Genomic DNA, 13,170 nt, shown 5'->3' with positions numbered 1-13,170 from the left:
ATCTAACCTACCGCGCACGGTGGCGGTCGAACGGGACGAACTGCGCAAGCATTCGCAGCGCGAAATGCACCGGCGTTAAGATATACGCCGCCGATTGCATTTCCGGCGAGTGAAGCGGCTTGTAGCCCCGCACTTGTTCCCTGCACTGAAAGAAGTCGATGAGGCAAAACATCAACAGTAATAGAACCGGCTGCGACGACTCACCTGAGGTTCGTGCCCCCGTCAGCGGTCTCCATGTCCAGTCCGGCTGGGTGACCTTTGACCAAAGGTGCCAGGTGGACGTGACGCAACGCCTGCCACAGCTGGTCATCGGAGTGTGAGCCTGTCGGATCCAAGTTCATGCGCATGGTGCCTCGGACCAGGCTCGGGTCCTGTCGTATGTTTGCAACACCCACTGTGAATAAAGTACCACTAAAGTACCAATAAGTACCGAGACTAAAGTACCAATAAAGTACCGAGAGAGAGAGAGAGAAAGAAGAAAGGAGAAAGGCAGGGAGGTTAATCACACGGCACGATCGGGTTTGCTACGCTACGCTGGGGAGAGAGTGGAGGTGGAGGTAAAGTGACAGCAAGGTGGAGATAAAGAAAGAAAAGAGCATAGGCATGGATGCAAAGATATAACATGGTGGTTAACCAGACATAGTCCTGCATCTCTACCCAGTTCTACAGGGTGTTAGGAGACGCACACAGAAAAAAAAGAAAGAAAAAGAAAAAAGGAGCCATATGAGCGGTGAGCTATAGCGTAAACCTCGTAAACTTCCAGTAATGCTCTTTGCGAACAAAACCAACAGCTTCGTCGGTTCCAGCGTCACCTGCGGAATGACTGTGATGGCCCGGCGCAGCCTTTTCAGAGGAACTTCGGCAATGTCGACGCCGTCGATGAGGATGCGTCCTTGAGAAGCTTTAAGAATGCGCAAAAGGGCAAGTACGAGAGAGGACTTGCCGGCCCCCGTCCTTCCAACGACGCCCACCTGAAAATAAAGTGCAGGTGACGATGTTGTTCAAGCTCACGAATAGCCAAGGGATAGTTGGCGCCAGTGGCTCTGTCAGAATTATCTGGTAGGAGGGAGATTGGAGGGGGGAAGAGGGCTGGGCAGGTCGCATACTAACACGCAAATTTCGCAGGAGCGGGGGGGGGGGGGACACGTGCGGGGGGGACACAGTGGTGGATACACCACTGTTTGGCATGTGTCGTGTCCTTGTCCCTGTCTTATTCCCCGCTGTATCACGAACCAAGTAGCCCGGAAGTATGTAATTATTAGCGGAGTTTCTTTTATTATTGTCTCGCTTAACTACGCGCATCCTTAGTTATCATTAATGTCGCTGCCTCTATGAAAACACATCGTGGCTGTTTTTGGTGTCCCTACACAATTCTAGCACCTACGCATGTATCTTTGTATAAAACCGCTCTAATTCAGATCAAATTTACCTCAAAACTATACGCAGCGAAGTTAGCAGCATTTTTTACGACGCGTGATCGTTATGGCGATTGTTCTCCGTCTCTGTAGCCACAAAAATTAAACGCTCTCACAAATTATGCATTCTTTTTCTTTTCTTTTTGTTACAGCGAAGCTATGAGCCTCTGGTTATTCGGGATTTTTCTTGTGGCGTGCTCACCAAAAAAATAATAATAAAGAAATAAAGAAATAAAAAAATCGCAGCATAGGAAGGGGGCTTGTGTTTCAGTTTGTAGTCTGTAGGTTATGTGGAAGTCGAACTCTGCGAATTTTCTGACACATTTCACTTTGAGAAATTCAATTACTTCAGTAGCGCACTCGCATTAAGCGGGGAACCCAAAAGCAAACCGCAGCTGGAAGGTTTTGTGTTTGAATTTCCGCCTAAGAGATTTCTGTTTTCTCGTATATTCGTATAACGATTGGGAGGGATCGTGTGTGCAGCTTGCGTGTAAGTCGTACTTTACGCATTTTCTGACGCAGTTTACTTTTGAACATTCATTTAGTTCAATAAGGCACTTGCGCTTAGCGGAGGGCCTAGCGGAGGGCCTGCACTTCCGCACACGTGCGCGCACACGTGACGGACGTCGCTTGCTGTGGTGGCGTTTGTGTAACGTCGTCTATCGTCCGCACCAGCTTCGCTGTACATCCGCTTTCACAGGATAGAATGGAGGCGGATCTTTTTTTCTCTCGCAAGTATGCGTCGCGCGTTAGTGTGTCATTTCGTTGACATTGCTATCCATTCGTACAAATTCTAATTCTTCTCATCAATGAATTGAATCTAATTCTGGGGATTCACATGCCAAAACCACTATTCGATTATGAGGCATGCTGTAGTGGGGGACTCCAGATTACATTTCACCACTATGGATCTTTAGTGTGCCCCCATTGCACGGGACATGGTCGTTTTTGCATTTCATCCCCATCGAAATGCGGCCGGGATTCGATCCCGTGACCTCGTGCTTAGCAGCGCAACACCATAGTCTCTAAGCCACTGTGGTGGGTAACTCAGTGAAAACGAGCAGCCAGCAAGATGCTGATTCACGCAGTTTCAGTTACGCTGAGCTTAAGGTTGTCGTTCCACGCATGCATAGTGGAACCAATGAAACTTTAAGTGGAACAACAAGTTTCAAGCGCAAGAGTGCCCCCCCTCCCCCTTTCTTTAGCTTTATTGCTGCGTTATTTATACTGAAGACGTGGCTTTAAGTGGATCCGTATATTGCAGCCACGAAATGTTTCCACTTGCTTTCTTTTATTCCTTATAGAATATTGCGCCATCCAGTCATCATCTTGACTTGATTAAACTACCTAGCCTACAAGAGTACGCTTTCGCTTTCGGGTACGCATGACTTGGATCTCAACAGAATGCAAGAGCTAGCAGACCAAGCGCTTACTTTCTGCGTAGGCTGCACAGTGAAAGTGACGCCGTTGAGAACGTTCGGTGCGATGCCAGGCCGGTACGAAGCGGAGTACTCCTGAAACGTGACTCCACCTTCCGACGGCCAGTCCTCGGACAAAGCCCGGCAGCACAAATCCTGTCGTTCTCCTCCAGGGGTCCCGTCGACGTCAGTCTGCGCGTGCGAACCGAAAGCCGCAACAAGGCTACTTTTCGCAACACTTTTTATGCCTAAGGGCGACAACCAGAGGAATGTAAACGACGATGCACCTCAGGCGGCAGCTCCGTGTACTCCAGACAACGCTCGAAGGACACCATTATCTGAAGTGTACCGAACAGCATCAGGCAAAGGCTCACCAGCGCCAGCGGAATCTGTAAAAGTGTTGGTTTGAAAGCAGTGTATATAAGACTCGTTAATCCTTTCTGCTTTACATTCTTTTAATGAAGTGATAACTTGCGCATGAACGACAAAGGTCAGGGAAAAATAAAAACAAGAACAAAATCCCTATTCGAGTTGTTCGGCAGTGAGTCTGCGGTTTTTCTCATGAGCTGCCAAAAATAAGTAGGATGCGGTTCATCGGACCTCTTTACTTACAAGCGTGTTAGTGTGAGCTATGGCCACAAACGTTGGTAACAACTTTCTGGTGCTGCTCAAGGAAGGTTATACGCGAATTAGGCAGCACACTCGAAAAATAAAGCCCCGAGGCCTAGCCTCAGCGTGATGAAGACGCATGAAAGTTTGTGAAATTTCAGGGATGGTCATATTCATCTGCGGTACAAAGACGAGAAGTTATGTAATTACATAGCATTGGCAGGCATTCACATTTCTGAGAATAGTCCTTTTTGGTTTGTTTTTCCTTTCCTGGAAGTCGAATATTTGGGGAAATACATTACGATTCTTACCGAAATCGTTGCTGCAGAAAGGGTTAAGGAAAGTGTCCATTTCTAACGTACTGCGAAAAATAGAGACATTTTTTTTTTGTACGTTAGTTTGCCCTTCGACATCAATACTTGTCTACATGCAAATGCAAAACCCTGTCTCCCGGATAAAGTGTTAAATAAGTAGAAGAAGCGTAGTATATGAAAGCCCGGGTCATGTTCGTAGAAGGCAGTCTGCCTCTCGCAGAGGGCTCAGAGCAGGACGGGCAACTCGAAGAGGCGTTCATATTGCCTGACAGTGGGGTGGTGTCGCAGCCGCACTCTCGCGAACTCTTCTTTGTGTCGCTGTCACACCTCACATACAATTAAAAGGCATTGAAGGTCTCACCACCGAGTAGTCCCGGAGTGAGTGGAAAGGGACTATAACACGCTTAAGGACGAAAATCGCTACCAAAGGTACTACACATGTATAGAGACGGCGCGGGCGTTTGTAAGCATATACTATAAATTTGGAAAGTTTGTAGGCTTTTGTGTTGTGTTTAAAAGTTGTCACACTTTTCTCTTCGGCTGGTAGCATGCGCATGTTGGGTTTAGTTATTTCCGTTCGTTGTTTTGTGTCATGCTGTGGTTACAAGACGGGCACTTAACAAATGTTGACGTTGGGCTTGTTGGTATGACACTGTAACAGCTATTTAGCACTGGAAACGGTGGAGGTGAAAAGAAAGGACGCAGGACGAACGTGTCCTTCATTTTCGTTCCCGAAGTCTCCAGCTCTTAGCACATAGTACCGGCTCGAAGCATCGAGTTCGCTGCCACGCGGTATCCGGAGGCACGCGAGGACCATCCTGCACATCCGGTAGCGTCCTGTGCAAGGAAGCGAGCGCAGACTGGCAAGGCGGCGAGTTGACATGGTCATGCCACCTGTGACTCATCTCTGTGACATTGCCTTTTCTCGAGAAGTAAGTCTTCCGACTCCACACCTCTTTCACTGTCTGTGTGCGATTTTCCTCACGCCTCAACTATACTGTCAACCACACTGGTCGCTCAATGGCTCTGGTGTTCGGCCACCGGACCCGATGTCGAGAGTTAGAATTCAAATATTGGTGGGACGCATTCTCGCGGTCGCAGAATACAAAAATGCTGGCACACTTGTGAACCTAGTGGAGTCGATGTCGGTCAGAATTAACCTGGATCTCTCAACTAAGCCATATCTAATTGCACATAGTCTGCTCCGGCTCAATAAATCATGCGGATCGACCATTCCCACGTTTATTCTGAAGTAGTGAAGAAGTCAATCGGGTGACGTTTGTCCGCCAAGCTCCTCCTGGTACTCTCCGTAACCGGCCGTCACAAGTAAAGCGAGCCGCTTTTGTTCGTACTACTGCAAGTTTGTGGACTGTCACGGCGCGGTATTATTCGATTCGGCGAAGCACCGATCAACGGGCGCCACGAGGTCGTAGGAATAGGAACCGGCGAGCAAGACGCTTATTGCCGGTCACTCGGGAAAGCGTCCGAACGAAGTCGAAGGCAGGTTTAGAGATTGTATTTTTGTCGTCGGCGCGGCCGTGACGCCCCGAGATATTTTTGTAGGGATCCCGTGTGTATTCTATGCCCCGCGCGTGTATTGAGAGGCTTGCTAAGAAGGCAGGTGGTGCCAATACTCCGAAATATGTGGTGTCTCTGTGCAATCCTGTGTCCACGAATTGCTGACAGTGTATGTGTGCCGGCAGCGCCGTATGGCCGGGTGCCATCGTTTCTTCTGTGCTTGTGAACGAACAATAGAGGCCCGCCACGGGGTCAAGTGTGTGCGTGTGTGGTGCAATGCAAGTGCGCGAGCTCCAGCAGCAGGGGGGAATCACCCGTTCCCTCGCCCCTAATTAAAAGGGGCGCGGCCAAGACCTTAGGAGGAGCCGGGATACAACTGGGTGAACTCGAGTGGATTGTCACCAATATCTGCCGTTCCCCAACACAGGGAACTAGGGAAAGGAGAAGTTATGTAAGCACAGGTTTTAGACCGAGCTAAGCACTCTAGAAGCTGAGCCTACAATCGGCTGAGAAGCGTCAAGGAGCTAGTGCCGTCCAGTATCGCCTGGGCCGCCAAGCCGCGCCCGAACTGCGAATTACTAGTTGACGTAAGAGACGACAAACCAACGTCTGCAACGAAGCTCACGGTAGTGCTCCTCAAGTTAGCTCAACTTGCTCGAGGGCAGACGTGCAGACCTAGACTCCCGGGAAACCAGCCCAGCAATTGCATCCACCGCAACGAGGTCGGCTTGCCAGCGTTCTTCGGGAAAGCGCTGCCGTCGACTGCACGTTTTATGGAGTTTCTGCTGCTGCCCGGCCATGTGTATGCCATCATTTGCTTTCTTTTGAACTCTGTTTAGTTGACCACCGTTAAGTGTGTCTTGTGTACTGTTAATTTATATAATTACTGTTAACTTCGTTGTATTTCTTTTGTCTTCATCATTGATCTACATTAAGTGCACCTGTGTTAGTGTTCTTGTGTTTTCTTTTGTTTCGTTTAAATTATGTGTCGTTGTCACTAGATAAATGTTTTTTTTTCTTTCTTTCTCCCGACTCTGACCCCTTCACTTTGTGCGCTTGAGTACAGAACGACCACCCTGCTTGTATACCCCGTCGACGACTTCGCGCCGGCGACGAACGGGTGACAAGCAGTGACATGGGGCGCTATAACGTAAAACTATTCCAAACTTTTTTATTCCAATTCTGTTATCAGCCCTCCACGATTGGCCAAAACTTATTTCGACCACGCCCACTTCATCTGTCTGTCACGCGACGTCACGAAAACCGCGATACCCCCCCCCCCCCCATCTGATATGATGTGTACACACTGATTATGCATGATTTGACAGAAAAACGAAAAACAGCTATTTCTGATTCGACCCCTTTTTGCCATTAGCCCTCGGCTATTGGTAAAAAGTTTTCGGGCTGCACCCACTTCACCTGCCTGTCACGCGACGTCACAAAACCGCACAAACTCACCGCGTCAAAGTGACGTGTACGCGATAAAGATGCATTAATATGCCGAACAAAACTGAATTTTCTTCGGAATAGCCGCAGGCTGCCCCGTTCCGAAAGCAACAAAAGATGGCTGCCGCCGATCGCTCAGACGCTGGCTACTCGCACCTGCCGGAGAGCATGGGTGTATTTGCGTATAATAAAGCTTCTTGCGTGGCCATGTAATGTTTTCAAGAACTTTCGGCACGTTTACCACCTCATTCTGCCAACTCTTCTTTGGTGAGGGTCAGTTTTAGCGTCATTCTTAAGCTTCCGTTGCATGCCGCCGTGATTTTCGACAAGCCTACACAAGCTAAGTAAGGGAAAGCCGACCAATCGCAGACGGCGGCACCACCCTCTTCATCCGGTTATCGATTTTCAGTGCACTGGCTCTGCCCCAGTGAATCCCTCTCCACTTGAGCGTTCTCCTCGCCTCTTGTCAGCCAATTAGATACGACAAGCCGCTCAGTGTAGGCAATGTTATTCGTTTTTCAAGCAAACAAAAGTGACCTCCTATGAAGGAGGAGAGCGTTTGATTGGTCTGTTCAGACAACCCTGCGGTGGACCGCCCGCTGCTTGCGTCGGCGGTTATGCAAATTTGACGTCAGGAGATTGGAATAGAAACATATTGGAATAGTTTTACGTTATAGGGCCCATGGACACTACGGAAAAACTTGTGGCGAGTCACTCATCCGTCTGCTATGTGACTCATTATTATTAGCACTCACGACTCTCTCTCAAATGGTGCGCTCACCGACGTGGCTGAACTGAGGGTGAGCCCCAAGCTGCTCGGGTCGGGCTCAGTCATGCCCATGGTGCTGAACAGCATCGCTGCGAGCACGACCACGAACCCGCCCGCGGCCGTGACGCTCCGCGTGAGACGGTAGCAGGCGCCGTAGGACGAATAGCCGCGCAGGCACATGTCGTCGAGGCGGTAGAAGTGCCGCCGGAACCTCTCCAGAACGCCGTACGCCCGCACGCTGCTCAGCGCCTCCAGAGTCTCGGTCATGTGCTGCAGCAGCTTCGAGGTGGACACGCTGTCGTAGAAGCGCGAACTGTGCGACGCGCTCACGGCCATGCTCTGCGAAGTGCGAAAAGTCAGGAGCAAGCGGCAACGTACTGCTGCTTTTAAGGCGCCCCCGGCGAGTATTTGCACGTTTCGTAAAACCGCAGTGCGCAGAGCACCTGGTCGTGACCATTGCAGCTAAACCATGCGCACAGAGAAGAGCCTATACTAGCCGGTTCTATCAGCATAAATTCATACGGTAACAATTCCGAAACTATTCCAATACATCGTCGAGTTTCTAGGCTCATCTGCATTTGAAACTGTGGCCTAATTCAGACTTCAAAACGCACACTCATATGTCTGCACGCCGTGCTTAAAGACCACCTCCAGAACGATTAAACGTCGCACTTCGATGTAGTCACGCGCAACAGGCGTTCTGATCTGTTACGTACCGTTCGCGTTTCAATGTATGCTAACGGTACTTCGCCTTGAAGGTTAGCCGTAGAGTGCACACACAGACATGGGGCACTGAACGCGCCATTTCGTTGCTCTTTGTCAGTGTTCAACCCGCCTAAATTTCAAATGTTACATCTGTATCAACTAACCAGACTTTCTGTAGTGTAGGTATGGGGTACTTGGGACCACCCCAAGACTACCCCATGCGAGCGTGCATTTGAGTGTACCTCCCCAAAAGAAGCGTTCGTCAAAGCAGGCTTCCCCACATTTAAAGAGATCCTGTGGAGTTAAGCCTTTGAGCGATTCATAACATCTTACGAGATATTGTTAGTATACTTGAAGCATTTATATGTGCGCGTCCAACCGGCAACATTACCTCGACAAGCATTATCTCTAAACAAAAGCCGAAAATTCCACATCCAACCTAAACCGCCTCGAATTCCTCGAAATGCTTCGCAGGACAATGAATCATTACGCAATTTAGTCTGACCTGCTTATAAGCATTGCGCAAGCAAACGCGAGATTTATACGGACATTACGTGCGGCATTTGGAATACAGTGATAGTTTCAGGTGCGCAATAAATAGCTTGTGGCGCCATCTATACGAAATATACATCACAAGCAAACATGAGCAATATATTGCCTCTAAAATCTGGCAGTAACCGTAGTTTGCGGCAGCCACCGCCATGTCTCGGAAGCAATGTACAGCCTCGACCTCCATCGTTAAGCTTGAAGCTCCTAAAAATCGAGAACGGATTTCGGAAAGAGCGACGAATGGTCACGAATACCTCCCTGTCGATGTATCATGACACAAATCTAAAGCAAATGTCACCACCAGTTGGAAACTAACGGGCCGAACAGTGCACAATTGCGACTTCATAGATTCGGAGCAGACGGCACCCATTTCGGCGGGTGCCGCCATGTTCTCGCAAGAGTCGCACATAGGGCTCTTTCACGTACGTAGGGCGCTCAGCGTGTCTACGACGATTTGGCATGTGAACGTGAAACGCGAGAGGTTCTCTACGTTGTATGCAGGCGCATTTCTATCACGCACAATATTTACGTGTGCGCAGTTCCTATGTACGTGAAAAACATTCGAAATAACGGGTGGGGACATAGTTACAGAAGTGAATCGGCGGATAATGGAGAGAGAGAGGAGACAAGGAGGAGGAGGAGTAAATCAAAAGAGAGAAGGCAGGGATAATAACCAGTAATGCGTCTGGTTGGCTAACCTACTCTGGGGGACGGGAGAGAGGGAATAGAGAGATGAGGTAGAGGGAGGCGAGGGGGAGGAAAGCTGAATGGCAAGGAAGTTAACCGGACGGATGTCTAGCTGGCTACCCTGCACAGTGTAAAGGTAGAGTCTAGCTGTCCTAGTGAACGGGACGAGGACTTGAAAGGAAGAATGCAAAGGCAAAATGAGAGGGAGTTCACGTTCACACTAATACACATGCAGTAGACACAAACTTAAGCGTCTTATCGGGTCCGCTGGACGCGTACCTCTTTTGGTTGATTATCGAGACCCAGGACCTTTGCCTCTGTAAAGGGCCGACTGTCAGGTTGGCTGAGCGCACTCCGAGGCTGACGTTGGACTGGTTGGACGTCGAAGCGGGTGCGCTGGCTGACGAGGTGAATTGATTGTCTCCTAGCAGTTTTTCATACTTGGCTAAAACGCGTTGGCGGGGTAGTTGGTCTTCGCGCGGTTGGACTTGCACATTTTATCATGTTCATACTTAACATGTCGCTGCTGCGATTACCCTATCAGCCCTCTCGCATTGTGACACTAAACTGCTGTACCGCTAGACTGGGCGTAGACTTCGAAAATTCTTACTCATTCCTCATTAGAATTGGCCGGCAGATGATAGCGGATTTAAATAGAGGTGTCAAGGCAGTAAGGCGCGCTATTTACTTGCTAGGGCTTGCACTCACATCTGCAGAGAAAAATGAGAGAAGACATGCACAGATAGAAAGGACCGAAATCGGCGAGACGAGCGCTGGCGGAAGATGACAAAATGTTGCTCACAAAGCCCTTTGCGGTGAGGACGGCCACAACTGCAGTGACCACTACCACCAGGGGCGCCTGCGTGGCAACCACCGCGACGCTGGCGACTGTGATCAACGACCCCTGGAGGCACTGCTTGGTGCAAACAAACGAGTCGGTGTCTATGATGTCCAGGTCACCAGCGAACCGGTTCAGCACCCGGCCCCTGGGCGACGCGTCGAAGAAAGACACCGGACTGTGAAGCACGCCTTCCAGCATGGCGCGGTGCAGCGAGCCGGACATAAACTGCGCAGTGGCCGCCAGCAGCACGCCTCCCAGCAAGCGGCACAGCACTGCAAGCGCGTTCGGTGGAACAAGAAATTCAGAACAAAGCTAACAGCTAGCATAAATCTGCGATTGAAAGCGCTTGAGAAACCGAGTCACATGTTCTTGCTCATAGAACACCGATTCGGGCACACGTTGACGAAGTTGCTCTTGACCCTCCGGGGTTGCTTAGGGGCTTTGGTGTTGCGCTGCTAAGCACGAGGCCTCGGGATCAGATCCCGGCCACGGCGGCTGCATTTCGATGGGGCCGGAATGCGAAAACACCCGTGTGCTTAGATTTAGGTGCACGTTAAAGACCTCCCAGGCGGTCCAAATTTCCGGAGACCCCCGCTACGGCGTGCTTCACAATCAGATAGTGGTTTTGGCACATAAAATCCCATAAGTTAGTTAATTAAAAATTTCGGCATAACCTAACTCACGATGACGTCGATGGTAATGCGTTTAGTAATGAATCAATCTAGCGACACCACGTATTGTTACCGTCGAAACGAGTATACCCTGCCGTTGTGGCGTATAGGACTTTGGCGTTGATCGGCTGAGCCCGACGGACAGGGATATACCCAGTGGAATATACCCAGTGCATTCATGGCGCTTATGGCGCTCCTCGCTAAAGCGCCGGCGTGAGAGATGTTCATTGAAAAGCTGCGCAGTGTATTTGTTACGCAGCCTGCTAAAGCATCCGGTTGTTGTCCTTGGAGAACTCTTGTGACGTGGGTTCAATTCCGACCGGCATCGGATAAACTTAAGGGATATTTTTTAGGCATTTTGGAGTGGCACAATGCCAGTGGGACATAGCTAGTTACCCAAGTTGGCGTCAGAGGTGTTCATTGAAGAGCGGTAGACAGGTGCATACCCAGTGACCCATGACGCAGGTAGGCGGGAAAACGGTTAGAGACGAACATACGTAGTCACAGGAAAGTGCGTGAACTACCACGGGAATGCTAGTGCCATTAATATATGCTCGCGGCATTTCTGCAGTGCGCGCGTTTGGATCCGAGGAGCAAATTGTTGCTTGTGGGAAAGGTGCCCACCGTTGGCGACGCAGATGCCCACGAGTCCTCCGACCCAGTACCGCCGTGCCGCTGCCGCGCCGCCGGGATCGGCGATGGAGGCGTCCGTCCACGACTTGATCCAGAGCTGCTGCATCCCGTGCGCCACGGCTGCCGCGGCCAGGACGGCCACGCCCGCCATCGCGGGCCATTGCGAGAAACGGACAAGAGCCAGGAGAAGCTGCCAGCCGGTCTGCGATGGTAAACGCCCGAGGCGAGAGAGAATGCGAACGTTGAATCAGACAAACACCTTCGGCCCATGCACGCCATAAGTATCCCGGAAAACGAAACTATACGTTCCATAATGAATTTCGATTGCGCGAGAAATTCCTACATACCGTCACGCGTTTCTGAAACAAGTGCAGCCTGCCTAAGACTGCGCAGACGCATGCAAGGTCGGGATGGGAGGGGCGGAGGGGTGCGGTGGGAGAGTTATATTGGTAACTCTAAAAAGGTGACGCCATGCTTAAAGTGGCCCTGAAACACTTTTCTGACTAATCACACAATGGCCTCACTATTGAAGTACGTCGTCCAACGGATCTTATGCTGCAAGAAGTTTTCGAAACCTTCAATTATTATTGGAGTTATCTCACGGATACCCGACTTTCTCTTTTCGTCTCCGCTAGCGCGTTGTGAGCGACGCAGCGGAGAAGCCAAGAGTACAAAGTCGCGGGCAGAAGCAGAATGTCGCGGCGGCGAAAGCGCTCGTCGCGGCACCACGTGACGGCCGCGTTAGGCTACGCAGCACGCCGCTGCCATCTCGGATGCCACACGTAGCAGACGCATCTACGCGTAGCGCAAATATGAAATGATTTTTCTGTTTTTTTTTAGAGATCGCAGACATGTATACTTTTCGATTGTTTAGCTCAACATTGGCAATTACGTGTTACTGAAAATGTTTTCACGATAACGGACTCTACCAGTAGCGTCGGTGGGTCAAGTTCGTTCGATGATGACATTGCGAATGCGAGAGCAGGCGACTGTTCGCTTCTTTCGACGTAAGATAGTAAATTCTCTGCTGCATGCAGTGCAATAATGTCTGGCTCGCACGTCGGCAACGTTTCAACAACGTTGCCGACATGTGAGCTAAATATTACTGCGAAACGTTTCACAAACGTTTCACATGTCGTCAGCAGATAGGCAACGTTTTTTTAAATATGTTCAGATTATCCAATAGTGTTTCATGGCCTCCTTAAGGTTATTTAAGAGGAGACACGACCCTTGTTGAAACGTTGGCTGCAGGCTTAGACCTCCCTTGTTCCGCTCCTGTTGATCTATGCATTAAAGCACGACGATCTCTTGTGGTCTATCGGCTTGGCAGCTAGTCATATCGCTTTTCGAAAATACAGCATATGTTCATTAACTGCTTAAGTGACGTTGAAAATCATAGCTTGTCACAAGTACTGCGTGGCAAGCACAGGTTAGTGTCAGCTAGTGCAAAACGCATGACCGAAGATTGCTGAGGAGGGCTTCGTCGGACAGTGGACATAAAATAGGGTGATGATAACAAGTACTGTCGCTAAAACAATCACCTTTCAAAATTGCTGACAACATATTTGAAGTTGCCCTGTAATATGCCAGAATTC

At 49.8% G+C, this 13,170-nt stretch overlaps 1 protein-coding gene across 1 annotated transcript in view; it reads right to left on the bottom strand.

Moving 5' to 3' along the window:
• Positions 1 to 13,170, bottom strand: part of LOC142558554 (ATP-binding cassette sub-family C member 3-like) — a 66,483-nt gene that overhangs the window by 6,194 nt on the left and 47,119 nt on the right. Inside the window, exons 19-25 of the mRNA XM_075670687.1 lie at positions 11,567 to 11,777; positions 10,233 to 10,543; positions 7,502 to 7,828; positions 3,121 to 3,222; positions 2,849 to 3,025; positions 813 to 971; positions 205 to 371 (exon numbers count right to left, since the gene is read on the bottom strand). Coding sequence (XP_075526802.1) covers positions 205 to 371; positions 813 to 971; positions 2,849 to 3,025; positions 3,121 to 3,222; positions 7,502 to 7,828; positions 10,233 to 10,543; positions 11,567 to 11,777 — 1,454 coding nt within the window. The remainder of the gene's footprint in view (positions 1 to 204; positions 372 to 812; positions 972 to 2,848; positions 3,026 to 3,120; positions 3,223 to 7,501; positions 7,829 to 10,232; positions 10,544 to 11,566; positions 11,778 to 13,170) is intronic.

The sequence above is a fragment of the Dermacentor variabilis genome, chromosome 9 (genome assembly GCF_050947875.1).
Source record: "Dermacentor variabilis isolate Ectoservices chromosome 9, ASM5094787v1, whole genome shotgun sequence".
NCBI classification, from domain to species: Eukaryota; Metazoa; Arthropoda; class Arachnida; order Ixodida; family Ixodidae; genus Dermacentor; species Dermacentor variabilis.
This window is presented reverse-complemented; position numbering and strand designations above follow the sequence as displayed.